The sequence below is a fragment of the Trachurus japonicus genome, chromosome 6, assembly GCF_045865225.1.
Source record: "Trachurus japonicus isolate A0001 chromosome 6, Traja_1.0".
Lineage (NCBI taxonomy): Eukaryota > Metazoa > Chordata > Actinopteri > Carangiformes > Carangidae > Trachurus > Trachurus japonicus.
The window spans coordinates 23,781,654-23,806,219 of NC_140912.1; the positions used below are offsets into that span (position 1 = coordinate 23,781,654).

The 24,566-nt window shown below is 43.2% G+C and overlaps 1 protein-coding gene across 1 annotated transcript in view; it reads right to left on the reverse strand.

The window, feature by feature from the left end:
- jph3b (junctophilin 3b) overlaps positions 1-22,356 on the reverse strand; it is a 43,822-nt gene extending 21,466 nt beyond the window's left edge. The window contains exons 1-3 of the mRNA XM_085779916.1: positions 21,783-22,356; positions 9,221-9,707; positions 6,247-6,612 (exon numbers count right to left, since the gene is read on the reverse strand). Coding sequence (XP_085636042.1) covers positions 6,247-6,612; positions 9,221-9,707; positions 21,783-22,164 — 1,235 coding nt within the window. The 5' untranslated portion in view covers positions 22,165-22,356. The remainder of the gene's footprint in view (positions 1-6,246; positions 6,613-9,220; positions 9,708-21,782) is intronic.
- Positions 22,357-24,566: the final 2,210 nt, after the last annotated feature.

Sequence of the window (24,566 nt, forward strand, 5' to 3'; positions counted from 1 at the left end):
TATAGTGTGAAGTTGGATTCCTGATTATCCAATAAAACAAAAAACACACACAACCTACAGTACAATACAGTGCAACACCTGTCTGCTGGACTGGCCTTAATCGGCAAATATTCAGAGCGTCGCCAACACTTTGCTTCTGGTCGCATCAGTAAAATCGACATGTTGCCTCCTGCTCCTGCTGAAGGTGTGGTGAGCTTGAGCACCTTCAAAAAGCTGATTCCAGACGTCGAGAAACGTGCTATGACTTTTAGATCTCGTACAAATTTCGAGCTTTGACTTGTAATGGCAATATTTCTGCACTGTTTATTTAAAACAGAAAAAACAAAGAGTGTAGCAGATGAAGCAAAGAAGATCTGAACTGAAATCTGTTGAAGCAGATCAGAGTAAATAAGTATTTAAACTTTTTCATTTATTTTCTTATTTCAAGAGCTAATTTCAAGGTGTTGTTTAGCCCAGCTCTGAGATGAATGGCAAAACACAATGATCCCTCGCACAGCTTAATCACTGACACACCACACATGCCCTCTCTGTCGATACTAAGCTGAGAGCTACAGTAAGAGTCATCATGTGTTTTAGATCACCTGTTTAAAGTAAATGAGAATTTGGTTTTATCCCAGAGGCCGTTAGACTTTTGGACTGCCACTTGGTTAGGTTTAGGAAAAGAGTGTGGTTCAAGTCAACAAGCAGCTTTTTTTTTATGTTGTAGGACCTTTGCAAGAAATAAAATATGAAAAAATGAAAATACTGTAAATGAGAACAACTTGATTGGGAATTTGACTGTATAAAAATACAAATTATGTGAGCACAGAGGCGCTAAGTAAACAGATGAAACTGGCTCCAAATTGGCTAGAATGCAAATTTTATGTGATGACATCATGGATATGCTAATGCTAATGACCGCATTGCGATATGATATCCAACAACTTTTCTACCAGGCTTTACTGTAGCTACTCTCCACTGAAAGAAGCTGTTTACAACCTTTTTTAAACTATGTCATCAATATTGCATATAGAGTACACCAGGTTCGGACAATGTCTTGTTTTTCCTTTCTGCTACTCCGCCTGAACTCACCGTCTAAGTTCATTTAGTACTTTTTGTGTTGAGATCTGGGTTTTTATCTGCTTTAAGCATGCATAAAGTGGCACCCTACTTTAAACAAGGACACTCTGTCCCTCCCCAAAAATAATTCAAGGCCCCCCTTGTGCATGAGCTGCTGCCCTCCAAATATCTGAGCATGATTCTCCTCAACACAGATTTCCTTTACACCTACCAGAGTGTCTTCATTTGTGTTTTTCATGGCTTAACCCTGACAGATCCACTTATGGGTTCAATGACAACTCGTGTGTGAATAATTTCTCACACACACAGAATTATATTTTAATTAAAAATCTGACGGAGGCCCCAGAGTACATGTCATCGTTGTAACTACAACTGCTGTGTGGTTAATGCCACGATTCAATATTTGACTTCTAATAAAGTGTCAGTCAATTTGGTTATTGTTTGTCTTATCATAAGACATATTCAGTAGTAATATCATCCCTGCACATCCATAAAGAGCTCCCACAAGAGATTAGTTTAGATAAGCATTAACGCAGCTGTAGGTTCATCTAGCCTCTATCAGAATAACATATATTGCCGAGTCAGTGTTAGGAAAGTAAAGGCATAGTTCACTAAGTGTGATGTTACAGGTTCAGCTGTTGGAGCTCATGTGTTACATTTGTCTCCTTTTCTGTATCCAAATGCACCAGAAACAACATGTAGCTGGCGAGTTTCCACTCATTTCCAGAGTTACTGCTGAGCTAACGCGTCCATGAACAATGAATCACAGTGATGACGGATAAAAAACCAAGTGGAGAAATTCCACTTTAAGAGGTGAAATAACCAGTGACCTAATTACAGTTATTATTACACATACCTGCTGTTGCCCACCTGCCACACCAGCCAACTTCCTGAACCACTCATTTTTGCTTTTTCTTTGGAAATGGTTAATTTATGGCATGTTTTGGTACTCTAGCTGAGCTCAAATTCATGTTTCTTATTCCTATTTCAAAAAAGAGCAATGGAGAGTCCAATAGTCCTCTTTATTCATATTAGGTTGGCAGCAGTAGATCATAAGTTTACTCAAAAATCAAGGCTACAAAGCCATCTAAAATACGAGCAATAATAAACTTTAATATTCAGAGGAATAGAAATGACCCTAATCTTCCAATCTTAAGCCCTAAAAATAGCAAGTTATGGTGAATAGCATCAAAATAGTGTTTTATATAGAATTAAGATCGGATAATTATTTAACCACAAATAATTTTAAACTATGTAAGAGGAAAGAAACCTTATCACCACCTGACAACTGATGACTGATGCGTTCTTTGCCATCCCTGTTCATCTCTTCCTGTTTCTATCTCTGCCTTTCTCTTCTTGTGCGTGACTTATCAACAGTGTGAGATGAGTTAGGCTGAGCAGCTGTAGCGCTCTGTGGTCGTGCTGCGTTCAACAGAAGACTGTCATCAGGACTAATAGGATTGGATCTTCACTGATTCAGCTCATGTGTCCTCTTGCATGCACACTACACAGACACAGGCATGTCCAGCAGCAGCTGCATTCAGTGCACAAGTAAGCTTATAAGCATATAAGGAGGAGCAGGTTCGTGTGTGAGCGTGTGTGTGTGTGTGTGTGTGTGTGTCCCTCTAGTTCAGCCTCCCTGCTCTCTCAGGCTGCATGCCAGCATTGTTGGCATAATGCGGAAATCTCTCTCTCTCTGTCTCTGTCTCACTCTCTTTCTCTTTATCTCACTTTCGTTTTTCTTTCCTGCCTAACACCATTTCTTTGTCAGTTCTCCATCTCCATCTCCGACCTCGACCATCTAAGCCTCGAAACAGGTCATCTACTCCTGGTTTCATGCACGCACAGACATGCACACACACACTCAATACATGCAGAGTAAACACACATACATATACTGAACATAAGTCACAGCTATTGACCATAACGTCAGCGTGCAACATCACCGCTCTATTTCCAAGGTCAACTGTTAATCAGATAATAAGAACCTAACCTCTTTTCAACCACATCATTGACTCAGTTGCACTACAACACTGTCTGAGGCTGTTTTCACTCTGCAGCCATTTACTTCAGTTGTTGCTCCAATAGAGGCAAAACTGTGAAGCTGACTGACTGACTGGATAACACTGAAATTATACAGTCTGCTTTTTTCTCTCTCTCTCTTCCCATTATACTGAGTGTTATGAAATAAAGTTAAATGCAGGTTTCATGTAGATTTGGTTTTGTTGCACATATAGACAAGTTTTTCATGCTGAGTTCAGATAATTAGATGACAAAGCAGCAGATTAAAAAACAAATAAAGTCAGTCTTAGACCAGCCATGTGTTAACATCTACATACAGACAGATTTGTGCATGATACTGGTCCCCTGAACTTTCACCCAGAAAGTGAAAATGGGTTTTTACTGTACCATAACATCAAACGATTCATTGTTAACACTCATGTAAACTCAAACCTAACCCTGATCCTAAACCTAAACCTTTTCAATACTCAGTGTTAAAGAACATACAACACACTCTTCTCCTCCTTTAAGGATGTTAAAGGACAATACAGCCAGTATAGGTAGGTAGGTAAATCATCTCATGCAGTACACAAATTTTTATTCTCTGGATTGATCTGCGTAGTTTAAGGTTATCCAAACTGTTCACCTTGGTACTTGTAGCATTTAAAAAATAAAAAATAAACATTTTAAAAACGACAAATGCTGCGACAGAACTACTGCATCTATGGCCCTGTAACCTTGTTCCTTGAAACAACAAGGACTGAGACCAAAATGGGTCATAGGCCTACTTCTGATGGGTCCCCACATGACAGGACTATCAATGTGTATCCATGACTACTGGTCCCAGGACGACTAATTAATTTCTGCTTTGAGTTTCTGAGCTGAAAAACAAAAATTGTTGCTTTTTTATTCCTGTCCAAAAGTTTCTTGCCACTATAAAGAAGGTCAGGCCATGCCCATTAACACCATAACCCCAACTGTGCTCATTGTTTTAGTTGAATGAGCAGAGTTATAATGAGAGCAGGCTCTCATTTCCATTCAGCAGAGCACCTTCATCAAAGTCTTAACAGCTCCAGACGGTCTCGCTTCACTCGCTGTTTCAGTCGTACCATCACCCCTTAACCCTTCTTTCACCTTAACCTTAATCCTGTTCTTAATCTGTCATTGATCTCAATTAAATAGAGGAACCGAAGCCATCCACAAGTGTTTACAGGCAGGGTCATCTTCCCCAGTGATTGCTACAAACGCAGGGCATCAGCTGCGTGTGGACACCGATACAATACATAATAACAAAAAGAGAGGGATAGTAAATGACAGAGGAATGAATCAGATTATATGACCCTAACTCTGCTTCAGTTTTATTGGTGGAAGTCCTGTGAGTCTCTTTTTCCAACACCTCTTCAAAGACCATGGCAAGAAAATAGTTGGGTTGGTAGTTGGAAAAAAGGAAGAGTATAACTAGAAGATAAATGATTTGATTGCTTGATTAAGTTAATACAGTGAGTAATTAGTTGATAAAAGGCAGCGTCTAAAACACAATATGACCAGAGTTTACCAAAGTTTTAGAAGAATCGGGCAACAGGGTTTAAATTTCACAAACTGATTCGCACACTTCCGTACCTACACTAACGGCAAAACGCAGTAGCATTGTAAGTACCCAGACGGTGCACTGGACACTTCTCACCCTCAATGATCGCCATCTCGGCTACGTAGCCAAAGAGGAGGGACTTCCACGGTCGGTAACTTCAGTTAGCAAATGTTGCGATCATCATTTCTGGTAAGTGCACAACGACCGTATTCGATTTGAAACAACACTGCCCTGTGGAAATCCACACACTACAGAGGTACTGTAAGTGCATAGTGTACCTACATAGTATACCACACTGAAGTGTACAAACGTAAGTATCCGAATGGACACACAGGGTATGTCTTTGTTTTGTTTGGTGGTTCAGATCGACCTGGTATGTGCCCTTTAAAGGGGAACTATGAGGTCTGGTCACTTATTCACTGTCTTGGTCACATTTTTCTCCACGGAGCTCCCCCTACAGTTTCAGAGTGCATATTTTCACTGTCGTTAAAGGGATACTTCACCCAAAATCGATAATTCGCCAATTTTCTTCTCACCGTCATGCCAAGGAAGGGTTTGGAGAACTTTCAGAGTCGTCAAAACGCTTTTGGAGTTCCAGGGGGGGGTCTGGCTGGAAACGGATTTTCATATAATGGCGGCAGATTTCACAGTTCACTTTTGAATCGTACAAAACACACACTATGAAACATCCAGATACCTCCATACTGCTCGTCCGTACTGACCCAAATGTCCTGAAGCCGCCACATAAAAAGTTGTTCGGAACAAATTAATTTGATCTCTGTTTTTAGCCTTGTTGTAGCTCCCAGTGGCTGTGTGAGATTTGCTCCGAGATGTTCTTCCGTGTTTACATCATACATCCAATGGTTTACAACAACGAACGAACATCTCGCAGCAAATCTCACGCATGCGCACAAATATCAACAGAGCCGCTGGGAGCTACTACTACAACAAGGCTAAAAACAGAGATCAAATAAATTTAATCAACTTTTTCATGTCACGGCTTCAGGACACTTGGGTCAGTACGGACAAGCAGTTCTCCAAACCCTTCCTTGGCATGATGGTGAGTAGAAAATTGGTGAATTATTGATTTTGGGTGAAGTATACTTTTAAAAACTCACTGCTAACCCTCCTCCTTCCCCACTGGCCATGTGTATTTGTTTTCAACGAAGCCAGCGAGAAGGCAATCCATAGAGCGAAGTCTACCGAGGTGGGTAGCGATTACAAGAGATTACAGATTACCAGTTTGTGTCGTCGTGCCGTAGAGGCAGTCCATGTTTCTCATGAGACGAAATCTGGGACACCTGATCTTGCAATAAGGTTGGTTTTTGGCCAAGAGATGCTAGGTGGAAGGCTGAAAGCTCCCATTCTCCCCATCATGATTACTCCAAAGCTGTTTAATTAATGTGCAAATCCTGCATACTAGTTCCTTTTTAACATCTGTTGCGTTCCAGCTGGAGAAACAATCTGACAATCAGCTCTTTCTCATCACTCTCCTCACTTTGGATTTCTGTACCCTTGGCAGCACACAACGCACGCACACTTAAAAAAAGAAATGACAGACACACCGACTCATCCACAAACCACCATAGAGCCACTACCTTGACAGAGCGATCCCAGACTTCTCCTGGGCGGTCTTGGCGGCCTTCTGCGCTCCCTCCACAGCCCGGTCCACCTTCTCTCGGATTTTACTGGCCCGCAGGGGGATCAGGTTCTTCCTCTTCCCGCTGACCAGGATGTTCTGCTTGTACTTCCCTTCCTCTTTCGTGCCATCGGGAAACGTAGTGCAGCCGTACCCGTGTCGCTTGTTGCTGAGCCATTCCCCCTCGTACTGCAATCCGTCAGACCGCCGACTCACGCCAAATCCTGTCCGTTTGTCGTTCTTCCACTCTCCGCAGTAGGTCTCCGTCGCCGTGGCATCCACATCATCGTCAGCGACGGCCAACTCTGCATCTGCATCTCCGAGACTGGAAAGATGAAAGGTTATAGTGGTTTGAATGGTGCGTTCAGTCCGACATATTTATAGTATAAGAAGGTTTGAGAAGAACTAAAACAGGTTTGACCAAAATCTTGAATTTAAAGAAACCCTGAGGAGTTTGCTTTTGGTTATAAAAGAGTCTCATATTAATGTGGATGAATCTATGATACCCACTTGTTAATGGGTCCATTTTCGATAATCGTTTTGTCTTTATAGTTATTTTGATATTATTATTTAGTGGTCAACTCGCCCAGCATTTACTAGTTTCGGTTTCCCGGACGTTGCTTGGCGGGTCATGGGAATAATGCCGCCGCATCGCTAGTTGGCATCGTTTATGGTCTGAACTACGAAAGTATCTGATCGTCTTCAAAGCTCCGACTTTCGTTCTTGATTAATGAAAACATTTGTCCGCCGTGCCGGTCCAAGAATTTCACCATGTGCGCGGAGGCTCATGGGAAATGTAGTGTGAAAACACTTCGCTTTCTAAAACTCCTCACAGTCCCTTTAATATGTAAAGATGGAGTCCAGGAGGGTGCTGTTCTGGTGGGTCAAGATATTTACACACTCTCAGTGAATGCATTATAGACTCAAGAGGTAGGGATGGTTAAAAAATAAAAAAAGACTTTATGGATCAGGCCACAGACCAGGATTTCTCTAGGTGCACCTGATGACCAGTCTGACCATGTTCTGAATCCAATTAAATAGGCGGCGGTCTCAATCTGGGAGGTCTCTGATCCTATCCTGGTACATATTAGCCCTGCTTTTGTCCCTATATATGGAGACAATACCAAGCCTTGGTATAATACTCCCTAATGGAAAGCCACAGAGCAGTTCCTCCAGTAGGAAATAATATGTCTTCCTTAAATAGGATTCAATTGTTTTCATCTTTCCTCCTTATGACTCAATAAGATACGACTTACTTTTAGTATGTCTTCACTAGCCAAGCATAAGATTGTTACAAGGTGCTCATAATAACATGCACCATCAGATGACAAAAGTAAATTGCATATTGTTAAATAACTGATTAGACAGTATATGCAAATTAATAAATGTTGTATTTCATCTTTGATTCGTACAGACGCTTTTCTCTGCATGTTTACAACAACAGAAAGGAAAAAACCTAGAAGTCTATCTCACTATCTACGTTGCTAATTACTAATCAGACCTGATAAGCTGCTGTCAGCCACTGAGCTAATACAAGGGTTAAGAGCTGCCGGAGCTTAGGCCACCATACTTGGAATTTGGAAGTCCTACAGAAATGATTGATCACATCCGACTCAAATAAACTCTGGTTAACAGCGTACACCAGGACGTCCCACTCTCTGGTTGGCTCCGATCTGGTGAGACCAGTATGATTGGTGAGATAATGTGAATATGTATAACAGCAGAGCAGGAGGACATAGATAACAGGCTTATCACCAAGTTACACTACGCACAATCAGTAACTTTTTTTTTTACCAGACACCGGAGCAGCTGACCAGTAAATTGACTTTTTGACCCATAAGCCACTTTACACTGCATGACAATCCATTTTAAAGGTACTTAAGTAGGTCAGGTGCTCGGTGTGCCTTAAATCTATGTCCTCCAGATGAAGGACAGTTCCCATTCGTAGTACACCACCCTCCCTCGTCCTCTCACTCCACCTTTCTTTTCCCTACTTTCTTTTATTTCATGATCTCATGACACTGTTGACACACTTCTCTCCAATGTCGCCTATTATGTAACTTTTTTTGTTTTTTAGGCTTCACTCACTCACAGAGGGACAGTAGAAAGACCGCAAAGTCAGCCAGTACATTATGGAGTACTAAATGGGGTTAAGTTGTTTTTTGTTTTGTTTAAATCTCCACTCTTTACCAGGCCTCAAGATATAACAAGACAGTGTGAGCGGTTTAAGCTTTTAACCCCAGAGAAACTGTAGTTTTCATGTGATATGTAAAAACATTGTTTCACATAGTATACTGTTTTTACAACAAGAACCCACTCGGTGTTGGAGTGGTTAAGAGCACATCCCATGTTGGCAATGCCCAATGTAGTGATCGCTGGAGCGTTTCCCAATCGTCCTGTCTCTCTCCACAATAGCAAAAATGCCCCCCAAAAAAACAACCCACTTTGCAGGCAAGGACGTCATCTAAGATTATTCCACAGAAACCTACAGTAGTTGATGCTCAATCAGAGAGTTTTTGGTTTAGGGGTGTTTTTATCTGCTGCAAAGTTGGACATTATAGCATGGGAAGCTATTATAGGGGTTGACTTGCTATTGAAGCCAGCGTCAAAAGTGGTCAAGTGCAGTTTTAAGGCTCGGGGGTAAACATTAAGTGAGGATTTGTGACACCACAAACTCCAGTTTTCTGTAGGCTATCAAAGAAAGACTTACTATGCTAGTGTGCTGTAGCCTACATAATGCATTGACACTGTGAGTATGCCTGTTGGGATTATCCATGGACATGATTTACCAGATATTGGGTTGGAATCCAAACCAAAGGTCAAAATGTATTTTTATTATCCAATTTTAATTCATTGTATCCTAGTGAGTCTCGATAACTAATTATAGACTGTCTGAGCGGAAGCAGAGTCTGCTCATCCCCTCCTGTTATTACCTGATAGTGGAGTTGATATCGGACGCAGCTGAGGACACGGTACTCATCCCAGCCTCGCTCCTGAACGAGCTCTGTTTAGACCTCTGTGAGGCCAGAGAGCTCCTGGACTCGGACTTCCTGAGCTTGAGCCCGGACAGGATGGACCTCCGGAACAGCCCGCCTTTCCTCTTGCCCTTCAGCAGCTCGGCCTCGCTGTGCGCCATCAGCACGAAGCCCCCCCGAGACACCGCGGGGCTGCTGCCGCTGCTGCCCGTGCTGCACATGGACACGCTGGTGGTCAGGGTGCCGGGGACCGGGGGAGGACCGGGAACCACCGCCCCGGTCCGGTCCAGCAGAGCGGTACCGTTGCTGTGCTCCGAACCGGAGCGGAGAGAGTTTATGGAGGTGCGGAGCGGGGAGCGGATGACGGCCGCCATGCCGTATGGGACACTCTGACGGACCCCAGAGCCATGTCGCATCCCGCCAACCCACTGACCCTGAAATGTTCCTGGAGAGAGAGAGAGAGAGAGAGAAACACATTTTATACATTTATAGGCCTGTTATGACTCGTTGTAGAGAAAAGTGTGATGCTCTTTGAGAGAGCCCATAGTGACAACCACTAATACATTCAAACTTTGAACCAGTGCTGCACAATTAATCACAATATAGGCTAATCAAAAGTGCAATATCCAAATAATAGGAGCTAAATTTATCATAATATTATTGTGCATTGTCAGAAGCACCATAAGTGTTGTGCTGTTACAGTATAGAAATACCCTGGACAACTTCTATTAGCCTATCATATGCTCAAGACATAAAGGGACTTGTTTGTTTGGGACTTAACAAAACTCACATCATCAATGTGATATTGTTTTTAACTGAAAGTGAAAAGTAGAAATAACCACTCCAACTGAAATTGCCATTACAATTTTGTTTTTGTTTTGTTTTTTTGCATATCTTGCAGCCCCACTAACATGATCGATAATTTTTTATAAAACAATATAACCTAGTCTTGTCTCGTCAATAGGACTGTGAGCATACTCTGCCTTATAGAAAATATTGAAACTAGACGGAGATGAGACAAGAGGTTATATTGTTTTATGATAATATATCATTTTAGTAAGGCTGCAAGATATGCAAAAAACATTGTATTGTAATTGCGATTTCAGTCAGTCTGGTTTCAATATTTGTTTTAATAACAGAATATTGCTCGCAGTCCTATTCCCACATAAATCAGTGTTTTTTTTAAAACAGTATTTCAGGAAAGCTGTGTCAATGTCTTCCCTCTGTAAAGCATTCAGCGATTTATAATGTTTCCATTGCTCCATATGTCTTATGCATAGCCTGCATTGCTGATAAAGTCATTCTTATTGTGGAAAGACTGTGTTTTGGACCTACAAATATCCCCAAACTAAAATAATACAATGTTTGATTTGTGTGTAGGACATTGTGCACATAGTTATAGTTTTATTACAACAATGTTAAGTTTTAATGCGAGTAAGAGTAGTAGTGCATGGGAGTGGCCTCCCTCCCTCTTCAGTCCATCCATCCCCATTCATTCACACCATGTCCCTGCCTGCACTACCCGCACTGACTGCTGCTGCTGCTGCATAACAGTCCTTACATCTCCATGTTGCTGAAAAGTAGGGCAACCGAGTGTGTGTGTTTTTGTGTGTGTGTGTGTGTGTGTGTTTCCGTCATTCCTCTCTCTCTCTCTCTCAAACGGAAGTGTGTGTTCCAATCAGAGAGCTACTGATCCATCCCGCCTGCCCGTTACCTCTGATGTAACAGCACTCTGATTCATTCTGTAGCAAACGCACTTGCTCCAACCAAACTACATGACCATATATGGGCTGCAATCACGTTCTCCGTCTCTATCGCAAACACACACATACGCAAAACATCTCCCTGGTGGGCTCAAGTATCAGTGAAACTGGAACTGCTGAATGAAGCCGATCTTATGAGCCAGTTGTAACGTTACTTACATCGAGAGATTCGCTCAACAAGCAGATACACAGAGTTTTTTTCTTGTTTGTTTTTTTACACAAACTTCTGCAAAACGATTACAAAGCGGACACAACAAGGTGCTGTTTCTGAACCTGCCCTTGTCATTAGGATGACATGCTGCCTCTTATCCCCTCACACACACACACACACACATGCTCACAAACAAAAACACTCAGAGTCTGAGTCGTAGACAGCTGGCCAGCACATCTGGCCAGGCCTTTGTAATCATGTCCGTACACAGCTGTACGACCATATGACAGACAGATCAAAGAACACACACATACACACACACACACAAGCACACACCTACACACAAACGTCCATGCAACTGCGTGATGAGATTACCATGTCATTAAATGGCTGCTGAGCTCCTGAGTGGGAGACGGAGGACAACAGGAGGAGAGAGAGACAAGGCCTGAGCATCTGGAGACAGATAGAGCGTCTCACCTGTGTCTGTGTGAGACTCTCTGGGTTTGTGCCGACAGTGCAGAGAGGTGATGAGATTACTGAAGAGCTCATAAACCAAAACAAACATCTATATTCAACAATACAGTAAAAAAAAAAAGTGATGAAACAGTATGCCTGATAAAAATTATTGATAAAAAAGATGCTGTTGATGTTCGATGCTGCTCTCAGATGGAAAATAATATAACAATGACTAAACCACAGGTGAGAATAGCTCCAAAGATCTTAAAGAAATACTTTGACAGGAAATACACTCTCACACAACAGGGAAACAGCTACGGATGGATGATATACCAAACTATCTGAACTCAATATGACACCAATACTTTTACTCTAAGTATTGTAACTGTGCCAAAAAAAAAAAGAAAATTGAATGGGTTTGCAATTCTTCAAAAGAGATGAAATGAAGTAAATTAAACTTAAATGACAGTGTTATTAAGAAAAATATATTTTAAATAAATGCTGTGGGGGCGGTGCGTGGCGCAGTGGTTAAGGCGGCCGCCCCATGTAGAGGCTACAGTCCTCAACGCAGGCATCCCCGGTTCGAATCCCGCGTCAGGCAGACCTTTCCTGCATGTCATTCCCCTTCTCTCTGCCTCTCCCTTTCCTGTCTATCTCACTATGTGCTGTCAAGTAAAGCCAAAAAAATATACTTTAAATAAATGCTGTGACTAAATGATAACAAAAATAAGTAATATGCATACACTATAAGTGAATGAATATAAATAAAATAGAATAGAACAATATAACTTGTAAATTATTGAGGATTTCTTGATTTTCTCACATAGGTCATGATTTTTACAACTTCAACTTTCACATGAACCAATTTTAGGCTGATAGTGAGAGAAAAAAAAACAGATTCTGACATTTTCCAAAGTTTTCTTTTCAGAAAAACTTTGTGAAAAACCTTTAACACTTCCTAACAGCCGGGGAGGGGAACTTACAGTTTCCTTTACACTCTGACATTTCTTTAGAGCCCTCAATGAATATAAGCTGACATTTTACATGACTTGTAGTTTTGGTGTTGAGGAAAAGGAAGGTGTTAACATGTTTCACCTCTGAATAATTGTCTCTGCTGCCTCCCTGTTGGAGCAGAGGTTGCAAAAATCCTGACGTGTCTCTTTGCCACTTTGCTGAGCACCGGAGATGTGCTCTCATGTCTTTTTCACCAAAGCAAAAAAGGTCCTCACTCCCTTCGATTACTTTTTTCCTCCTTGTATCTTTGCATTTCATAGTTTCCCTGTGCGATTCGCCTGAAAAGCTGTAACAAGTGTGTCCAACTCCTGCCATATAGTCGTCAACTTGGATGTCTAATGGTCCGTAATTCAATGGTTTCCACATTTCCAATAAAACAAAAGACTATTTTTATGAACCTAATGTCCCAAAATGTGGTGGCTGCAAGAGGATGGTTGCCTTGTGTCTTATTCTTCTGCACATCAGACATGGTTGACGAGAGGTTTGACTGAAATGGTACATACGGCTCCGCTGAAACTTCCTGAGGGCTTCAATGGTTTGTGCAATCTGGGACATTTCTCATGTGTTTTCTCCCAAGAAGACAAAGTGCTGGTCATCATTCATACAGTCTCTCAACCATATAAAACACCAATATCTATTCTGTGCCCAATGTTTTGGTTATTCCACGCTCTGGCAAATGCATTTGTGAATATATACTTGTTGTAACATGTCAGATGCTCTGGTGCTGTGGTAGAGAGACCAAATGACACCACCACATTTCTCCAAAAAACAAATTGTCAGCCTAAACAGAGTCCTTCACAACTTTAGTTGAGTGAGTGTGAAAAACAGTGGGTTTTCCCACACAGCCGAGGCCAATTCTGCCAATTCTGGTCAACAATGTTTTAAAAAAAAGAAAATGATTATAACTACATTTGTTCTTATTACTACTACCAAGTATTGCTTTATTGCTGCTTAAAGTGTGTTTCTGATATTTCATCTTTAATTTCAACAATGCAGTTCAATAGCAGCCTCCAAAATGACCATTGAGTTGAATCAACAACTCTTTAAACAGGAAAATGAAATGTTAAACAGAAGCTGAACTGAAGCAGGAGCTACAACAGGTCTGCCGTACAAGACTGCATTATAGTTTCAAAGAAGGTGCAGATAAGTGTGTAAATGAATGAATACATGTGGAGCAGTGTGTGTTTTTCATGATTTCTTGGAAGCATGTACCCGTCCTCAATCAGTAATGCTTGGATGAATAAAATATTCAGTGGTTCACTACGCTTCTTTTTTCAGTGTCTGCCTGTCGCTCTCCATGGTGCTGAAAAATAAGCTCTGCAAAGCAAAACAGTTGGTGGTGCTTTTCTTCAAAATCAAACCTATTTTGAGTATTTATGTGAAATCAGTCAGTGACAAGGCTCTAAAAAAAAAACACTTTACCCACTCAATGACAAGAGAGACATGCAGCAGCGGATCGGGTTATCCCCCTTTCATTATATTCACTATGAACCTGTCACAGTTGTATTAGGGGGAGAAAAAAAAAAAAGGAAAAACAGACTTCTGGATATATAAATGCTTCAACCCCCGGCCTACAGTTTGCGAGGAGAATCCGCTTCACAACTCGCACGCCAAAACGATTTCACTGATTCTGCCTGGAGGCCAACAGGAAGTGCTCTCAAATCATATGGGCTTGTAACCCAGGCCGAGGCTACCGCGGGCACGAGGCAGCAGCACGGAAAGAGTTTACGCGGAGAGATCAAAGCTGCGGAAACATCACAGAGGCACAGTGATTTGATCACGCGCCAACCCCCGGGCTGAATTCATAATTGTCTCTTTAACAAATGCGCGCGTCTGTCCTCTGTTTCTAGGTTAAAAACCATCTGTCTCTTAGGGCCTTTGTTTCATTCTAAGGATGTGACACTGGGAGACACTTGTCGAAATCTGTAAATCCTGCTTGTTTGTTTGAACTCTACTTGTCCCTTTTTATATATATATATATTCATAACCAGAATACTACTGTATTTATGATGACATTATGATGACAAGACTTCAAAACTAAGTTCATTTGCTGCTGCGTTATTGCGTAGGAGCACAGGCTGCTACTTTCAAAGTATTCATTTGTAAGGCACAGGAAGGACGAGGCGTGGAGCAGGACAGACTGTGAAAGAGTTGAAATTTGTTATTTTGTGAATTATTAATATCCTCTTTCCTCCGTGTCAGCACTTGCATGTCTGCAGAATGTCTGTCTTACTGTATGTGAGCGAGATAGAGAGAAAGAACAAGAAACATTAACAACATGGTTGTGTCAGTGGGGGTTTCAACTGTAAAGACTTTAATTCCCAAGCTCCCATCTAGGGCTGATGATACCGGTATTGATGATAATAATAATGGACTGTAGATTTGGATTCTGCTCTTGACTACAACACCCTTCCCCCAGCACCTCCGAACAAAGCAGCAGTGCTGGTAGAACAATGCTCCATTACTAATTTAAAGAGGTAAACCATGAAGAATTCAAGATGTTGGACCCTCTCGCCAATGTTTGACCTTTCTGTGTCATTCCCGATATTTTTTAATTCATCTGCAAATGAAAATTCTGAAATGTGAAATTGACTCTTCCCCCAAAAAAGGAGGAAAATATTCAATACTTGTCCTTTTTTTTTTAAAACTCTCACTCACTAATTTAATTTTCAGATGTTCCCTAACAACAAAGAGTTTTTACAGAAGTTGCAGCACTGTGCTGCTCCAAGTGTTTTTTTTTTTTACCAGGCAAACGCGCTCATTAGTATGTGTAGTTAGTTCTGTAAGGGCAGACATCCAAGATAGATATTTTAGAGTTTTCATGTTTCAGACAGCACCGCTAATCCTCACTACAAACATCAAACCACTTCCATTACATAAGCTAAAGCCTGCAGTGGAGTCGTTGTGGTGGTAGTGGTGGTAGTGTAGTGTAGTGGTGGAGGAGGAGGAGGAGGTGTGTACTGTATTTGCAGTGGCCCTAACAAAACCCAGAGCAAGCGATGGGAAAACACTTGTTTCCTAACAATTGTGTGGATGTAATGTGAAGACAGGGGTCAATCTAGTCAGACGTGTGTGTCCTTGAATGTCTGTGCATCTATATTGTGTAGCCGCACTTGCAGTGAAATGATGCATACTGTAAAAGCAAAAGGAAATAAAAGGGACAGACAGAAAACAGATTTACCCCAGGACGACCCTAAAGAGGAACAGGCAACACAGACACATCAGCTGGGGAGAAAAAAGAGCAACAGCTGCACAGGCAACAGGGAAGAACCAGAGACAGGTAAGACAAGACAAGTGACAGGCAACAGGCAGGATAAACAGCTGGACAGACACGTAGCTGATACGTTAGAGGAGGCGTGCCGACAGTCAGACGAGCTAAAAGCAAGGAAAAGTCAGTTCAGACCTAAACCTCTGCCTGCGTAAATCACTGTGTGGGACCATGATCCGTTTAAGGGATTTTGCTTGGGCCCCTTTTCTGTCTGAGTCTTTCAGATTGCAATTGGAGGATTATTTATCTGCTAAAAAATGTCATGAAAAAGACCCATGAGAAGATGCCACGGCGTTTCAAAATCTCCACATGTGCTTCTTTTTTTTTTCTTTTTTTTGAGGATGCATCAGCATTGTGGTTGTTTGAAAGAAACTGACAACTTGACAAAATTACTTTTAGTACAGTTGAAGTTATAATATTATTACACCATGCTCTATAGATCCTGTATTTCCATTATTATCTTGATTAGTATTCATTTCAGAGTTTGGGCATTCTTATGTACATGGGTGAATGTGTGGGCTACAAACATGCACACACCCCAGCTGTGCCACTGACAACCAGGACTGTAAGGGGTTTTGGCCTTAAAAGCAGGAAGTGGAAAAGCAAAAGCAGCAGCCGTACTTAAAGGGGACATATTATGGAAATATCACTTTTTGAAGGCTCTTTAACATATATTTGGGTGTTTGACTTGCCTTCCGGTCCCTAAAATGTGAGAATTGACAAAAAGATCTGTAATTTTCAGGCTCCCAAGGTTGAAATCCATGTGGTTTTACGAGCTATTCCCTCAGTTGTCTTACAATGATGTCATTAGGTTTCGAATTTGCATAATACCACCCCTACCTGAGAATACTGGTACCGGTAGAGGGGGTGGGTCGGGGGAGCAGTGGCTCTTTTGCATTTAAAGGGACAGGCACTGAAACCAGCCGTTCTGAACAAGGCCGTTTTGAAAGGATATAAAGAGCCGTGATGTTTGATCCTTGGGGTATTTTGACCAAGGCATGTCACAGGCATGTCTTTAAGACACCTGGGAACTATTTTAATTTGTGGATAAGGGGGCATAATATGTCTCCTTTAAGGTGAACAACACCAAGAAACTACATGTCCAGACCAGGATTAGGCTGCTTATCAACTCGGTCAGTTGGCGACCTCGGTCCCCGGACACACTGCCATGCTGCAGGATGAGCCCTGGCCCAGTTGTCCGTCTGAGACTCTGGCCTCATGTCGTCTAAGATAGTTTTGCCTTGAAAGTGATAAGTATACCACAGCAGTGAGAATATATACAGTATTGAACCACCTGTCAGGCTATGTAATATAAATAAATACATTTAAAAAATCCTACTCAATATTTTCAATTTGAACATAAACCAACCACATCCATGGGCATGAAACACTGTTAGCTGGCACTGCAATCTGAAGAGCTTCCTCCCACACACTCAAACAGGCTGCAAATATATTCTCTCAAATACACTCCAAGGAAAGAGGGATTTTGACTCAATTTGGTTTCCCACTTTAAGTAGAAAAAACAGCTATCATATCTCAGTGTTGATAATGGTTTATGTAGTGAAACATGAGAAGCGAATCCATTATGTTTTGCTTACATAACGACGTGGTCAGAGCTGGAATAATTACAGCGCTGATAGTGGCCTTTAGAGAGCCGGCGAGTTATGTTGATGTAGGACAATTATAATGTTGTTGTAGCGTATTTGCCAACAGCTGGAGGGACGGGACAGGACAGGACAGGACGGGAGGACGGGAGAGTCCTGGGACGCCTCCAGGCCTCGTGTCATGTCATGTCATGAAGCGTCCGTGATTGGATGTGACATTGTGCCATGTGATATAAACGCTGCCACACATAATAAGATTTTGTCTTCATACTTATAGGCTAGCAGGACAGTCGGTGTGTGTGTGTGTGTGTGTGTGTGTGTGTGTGTTTGACGTTGTGTGTGGTACATTAGCTTGAGAACCGGTGTAATCTTTAGCTGTTGCTTACTGTTGTAGCTACACACCGACAGTTGTAATCTCTGCCTCTCCCATTGTGACTCACTTCATCATTTCTCGCTAAAATGATTACTTGCTGTCTTTTTATGCAAGTGTGTGTGTGTGTGTGTGTGTGTGTGTGCATGTGTGTGCGTGTGCATGTGTGTGTGTGTGTGTGCATGTGCATGTGTGTGTGCGGTTGGTAATCAGTCAGCTTAGCTCTTCATCTCAGTAAACAATTAGCCCCGGAAGCCCCGAACCAGCCAATCAGAGCACAGCAGAGCCGGCTAAGTGGCCAATAGCATCGAGGAACACTGAGCTCCCCCCCATCCCCACCTCCACCTCCTCCTCTCCTCCTCCCTTCATCCTCCCCTCCTCCTCCTCCTCTCCTCCTCCTCCTCTCCCTTCCTGCTTTCCCTGTGACATGCTGACCTGCTGCATGTCGGTGAGCGTTGCTATGGCAACCCTACTGTACAGTAGAGTGGCTCGGTGATAACGCAGTGAGTGAAGCGAGGGAGGAAAGAGACAGAGAGAGAGGGAGAGGTGGGAGGAGAGGAGAGGAGAGGAGAGGAGAGATGGAGGGATGATAGCAAACGTAGCGAACGAGGAAAGAAAAAAGCCAAACAGCAGCGATGAGAATAAATTCCTAGAAATGTTGTGGCATCAGGTGTAGTTGGAGGGAGGGAGGGAGAGCAGGACGACGCCAGACATGACTGTGGGAAACGACGCCGGGCTCCAAAAGTGACACAGCGTGTTGAGAGTATGAAGTATGTAGCTACAGACTAGAAGAGGCCTCGGCGACACGGCATCTTTTTGATTGTTTTGGCTCCTCACTCTTATTCTGCTTCAGACATGACAGAGTCCTGAGGTTGCAGAGGGAGGTGGACTGTCAGCTTTGATCCGAGTCTACGTCGTCGTGCTCAGCAACAAGACAATGATGATGATGATGATGATGATGATGACCACTTAAAGAACTGCGCCTCTCCTCGTCGCAGAGTTTATCTTAAAATGTCTTGTGTTATGTAGACGACAGGTCACGTTCAATAACTTTGTCTTTTTCATTTCACAGGCAATGAGCAGGTGCCAATTTCTGTGACCTATTTAGAGCTACAGCTATTGACTGTGGGTGTTTACTTACCTGTCGTCATTTAACCACTTAAATGCTGCACCATAATTACTGTGGATTTTGAATTCCAGTACACAAAGATTGAGTCTTGTTGGGGTTTTTAGACCACAATCACTCTATTCATGCGGTTACAACAACTACACAAAGTTATGAATTAATTCACAAGTAAAAATCCAAATGTAGGCTATAACATTTCTTTCATGGCCCCTTTTACATTGGACAGATATCCAGTGTTAGTAGCATACAAAATGCTTTCCTATAACAACTGTTAAATGACTGAACAACCACCATAAACTGGCAATTATGTCACTAAAAATTGCAGCAATTAGCAGCTGGCTAAGCTTTAGCAGCTTATTAAGTGACATATGTTGTTGTTTTTTTATATTAACTTTGCTTACAATTGAATGATATTGTAGCTCTGTGTCTGCTGAATGTGTGAAATAAACAGTACCGGTAAACTGTAAAACGTTTTGGAGGCAATCAACGGGAATCACAGTCGGGCCTATAGTAGGCCTACATGTGTGTTATTTTAATGATAATCTCTAGAAAAGTGACTGTAGCTTTTTACATAGAGCTAAAGGAGGAGAATTTGCCATAAAAACGCACAACAAGTGTAAGGTTTATCGTTATTATTAGTTTTGATGAGATTACTGAATTTGTACGCTAAAATAGTTAACTGTAAAAGGTGCAGTAGCTACTTTATAGTATTAAATGTATGAATTAGCCAACACCCAGCCACAAAAAGTCAAAGTACACATTACAAGCCTTGTTCAGGGGCTCTGGGTTCGATTAGCTACCAACTGGCAATCAAGCGAACTTATACAGGACTAAAGCATCAGGCGTAGAGCTAAAGGAGGAAAATGTGCAGCAAAAACATCAAGTTTAATGGTTTATCAATATCACTATTCATCATTATCAATGTCATTATTAGTTTTATTGAAGAGACTATTTGAGGTTATTTCATACGATTAGTTTGACTGGTGTTTTTATTACCTTACATATACAGTATATGTAAAAGTCAAATGCTTGCTGTTATAATAAGGACACTGTGTACTGTTGGAGCGAGATCAACACTCATAACTAGGCCAATCTCTGCTGCATTTACAGTATGTGGGTTCAAATACTTCACAGAGCTACAGTGTTCATATCCACCACCAGATGTTTTTCTTTTTTCCATTTTTATCTTTCTCTTTCTTTTCTGTAATGACCTCACTCGGTTCCTGATTAGAGTATCTCTCATTGCAATCATGATAATCATCCATCGCGCCAGCCATTTTTCTATTATCTGTTCATCGTTCGACTGATCCATTCATCCATCAATCACTACAGCTGTCAATCCACCTTTCCCTCCCTCCATCCCTCCATCCCTACGTCCAATCCATCTGTCTGGTCATCTATCAAGCCGACTTCTTCTTCTTCTATGTCCTGATTCAACCTCTCATACCAGTCTGGCCTGCGGATTTTGTGTATGTGTGTGTGTGTGTATGTGTGTGTGGTCCAGTCTGGCATTGTAAAACGGCCTGCTAGTTGTAGAGTTATTATGTAACAAGGCTTTAACTGCATGTATGCTACTGTCAGCTCTGTGGCTTAACTCAAACTCACACTCCCCAGGGTTCACATGTGTATTTTTGCACGTATGCATGGGTGTGTGTGTGTTTGTGTGTGTGTGTGTGTCGTTATTTCTGTTTTCAATCAGGGATCCATACGGTCTCATGGTCTCTCAACAGTGACTGAATGAGCTTTAGTCTTATAGGTTCGAAGAAGATTCCCGGCATTGATTTTTGATTTCAGGGCAAATCTGCACAGATTCAATGGTTATTCTGCAAATTTAAACATCTTTTAAAATATTACATATATTTTTTTTAGCTTTTTCTGCAATAAAATTTAAGACAACAGTCATGTGGCCAAACTTTGCCATCGCAAATTTGATTTTTTTCCTGCTCTGTCAGAAAATACTCCACTCTAAACTAATGTAGAGATGCAAACATCGGCCTGTTTTACAACTGAGGACGCAGGGATCAAGTTGTTGAGAACGTGGCCTCAGTCTTGTTTTGTGTAGCAGACATTGAATACCTGAAATCGTCTCTATTGAAGTGAAAGAATGGTTGAAAATTGGCGAGCTGCACTGCCACATGTTGAATTGATGTCTCTACCTCTTTTATTGGATCATTACAACGCCGTAATGTGTTTTCTAAAATGCTTCATTATCTTGGGACTTGTTAGTTGAGAGCTACTGTCCTTTTCTGTCTCTCTAACCTTTTACTCATCCCTTAAGACTGCGTGGCCTGAATTGAAGCCCTGCAAATACAGCGCGTCCTCATGCAGCTGAATAAAAAGGGAGGAAGGAGGAAGAGGGGGGAAATGAGGAAAAGAGGAAAAGAGGAACCAGGCGATAGAAAATGAAGGGAACAGAACAGATTGGGTATAATTGTCAAATCCTGTCCTCATGCAACCCCTGCTGCCTCTGCACGAATGTGTGTGTGTGTGTGTGTGTGTGTGTGTGTGTGTGTGTGTGTGTGTGTGTGTGTGTGTGTGTGTGTGTGTGTGTGTGTGTGTGTGTGTGTGTGTGTGTGTGTGTGAGAGAGAGTTGACAGGGCGCGGCAGAAGAAAGGATGACCCAGGAAGACCTCCAGACAATCTCCTACTGTACAATCTGTCACCTTCAGTGTCACCACCAGTCTGTCAATCATTCTCTCCACTATAACAAATCGTTTCCCATACTCCCCAAATACAAAAAACACCCACAATGCACCCCTTCTTCTTACCTCCGTCTGAGTACGTCTCTGTCCCGTATCCGTCCTGCAGCCCGTTGTTCCACGTCCCCTCGTACTTCCCGCTCGTCCCCGTGCTCTCCCGTACGCCGTAGCGTCCCTTAAAGCCGTGCGTCCACTCGCCCTTGTACACCCAGCGGCCTTTGTTCTCGACGCCCACCCCGTGTCTCTTGCCCTGCGCCCAGGTGCCCTGGTAGGTGTTGCCGCTGGGCCAGGTGTAGACGCCCAGCAGCTCGAAGCCGTGGGCCCACGACCCGCAGTACTCGCCCTGGCCCTTGGGCCCCGTGCAGATCCCGTGGCCGTGCGCCTTGCCCTCCTCCCACCCTCCGCAGTATGACCCCCCATCGTCAAAATTGAACCTGCCGCCAGTGGACATGCATGAAACAGGTCTTGGCAATTCCCCTGAAGCCTCGACAAAAAGAAAAAGAAAAGAAAAGAAAGAAAACAAAGGGAGGAAAAGGAAGGACAGGTTGGTGCTAGGCCCGATCCATGGAGCTGAAGTTAAGAGTTCGGTGAGGTCAGGGGTGAGGAGAAGAAGGAGGAGAAGGAGGAGGAGGAGGAGGAGGAAGTTGGGAGGGAGAGGGAAAGAGCTCCCATACAAATTGAGGAAAAAGCCACTCTCTGTTTTCAGCTGGTTTTGGAGGAGAGAAAAGGAGAAACAAGGTTAATGACAAAAACGTTGGCCCCCCTCACAGGAGCGTCAGGGGTTTCCCGGCGTGGTGGTGGTGGGGAAAAGGGCAGCGTGATGCCGTTCAGTTCACACCATCCTCCTCTTCTTCTTCTTCTTCTTGGTGGTGGTGGTGGTGGTGGTGATGGGCGCTAGTTTGGAGCATCGGCTAACACTTCCCAGCTTCTCTGTGGGAGCCGCAGGTGAGAGAGGAGGAGGAGGAAGAGGAAGAGGAAGAGGAAGAGGAGGAGGAGAGTGGGCCCAGAGCTGCCATTATCCTCTCTCAGCAGGAGATGAAACCATCAGGCAGCTCCACCGGCGGCTTGCTGCCACCGCCACCACCATCATCATCATCATCGTCCTCCTGCTGCCTACACACAGTCAGTCAGTCAGTCAGTCAGTCAGTCTACGACACAGATGCAGAACTCTTTTCCCTCCTACTCCTCCCTCCAATCCGGCTTTCCGCTCAGGCCCACTCGCTCTTCTGCCACCGCCGCCGCCGCCGCCGCTGCCGCTGCTGCCTCCTCCTCCTCCTACCTGATGATGATGATGATGATGCCTCCACCTCTCTGGGGTGCAGAGCCAAGAAGAAGTCTCCCCGGTGGCAACCCTTCAATCCTGCTGCGAGCTTCGAGCATAGAAGCCACCCTGATCAGCAGCACCGACCGGGACCCGGCTGGAGCTGTGACATACGAGTCGTGTGACGGAGAAAGAGACTCTCCTCTTAAGAAATGTTCTTTCTTTCTTTCTTTCTTTCTTTCGAGTCTGCTCCTACTGATCAGACATTAAAAAAAACAACAAAAAAAAACAGTCAGGCTCTCGATGTGTGGCTCACTTCAGGCTTCACCATCCTCTCCACACACACACACACTGTGTCTGATCACACAGCGAAGGGTCGCACATGCATAGATAGAGAGATAGAGAGGGAGAGATGAGATGGGGGGAGAAAAAAATGGGAGAAAACACACAGGGTAATCTGCTTGGCTGCTTCTTTTTTTTTGTTTGTCCTGTGGTGCTGGAGAGCAGCAATGCAGTCTCCTTCCTTATGCACGCACACACACACACACACTATGCAAGCACGCAAACACACACACTACACACACTTTCTGACAGCAAATGCGCACGCCACAGACAATGAAAATAAACAACCGAATTGATTAATTTCTCCTGCTCTGCTCCTGCTCCTCTCCCTCTCAGTCTGTCTGCAGGTCTTTAATCCACTGCGTCCATAAGTAGTTTATCCTCTGCGTGGGTTGCCTTCAGGTTGCCTGGCTTGATGAAATAACATCCATCTACGTGATCCTGTTATGGAGCGTTCTGTCCTCTTCAGCATCTCCTGCTCGGCTCCATGTTTCCCTATGGAGCGCCGGCTGACGCACAGCCTGCCTGCCTGCCTGCTGTCTTGGTCTTACAATCTCCTCTCCTCCTATGGCTGAATCCCTCTGTCTCTCTCTCACTCTCTGTTGCTCCTGCTCTCTCTCTCTCCCCCCGTGTAGGTCTATCTCTCTCTCTCTCTGAAAATCTGCTCATTAGAGAGGACTGTTCCACTGCAGCCAGCCACCCCTCCCCTCCTCCAGCTCAGTAGCACGCTCCGGCTCTTAAAGAGACACACACTCCACGCAGAGAGGAACCTCTCTCTTCCTCCTTCACCTGTAGCTTTTATCATTAACTCAGCCTCCGTCTCTCGCTCCGTCTGGCCTGATCTGAGACAGGCAAGACGACGACTGCAGTGGTGGTGATACATACATACAAACACCCATCAGCCATAACGCCAAAACCACCTGCCCTAAAATTACTCAGGTCCGCCTTGTTCCACAGAAACCAACCCATCGAGGCACAGTAGCCTATGCACTTCATGAGACCTCTGAAGGTGAGACGCTTAAAGCAGAAGTAAGCGGAAAATTTGTGTTAATATTAGGGCTGTCAGAGTTAACGCGTTAATCGCGATTAGATTAATTAAAATAATATAAGTGTTAAATAGTCATATCTTCCGACAGCAATCACTTACATAGAGTGTTTGGACCGAAACACGGGTCTGTCAGTCACTCTGCTCTGCTCTGAGCCGAGGAGAAAACTTTTCTCGTATCCTACAGTTTTTATCCAATGAGGAG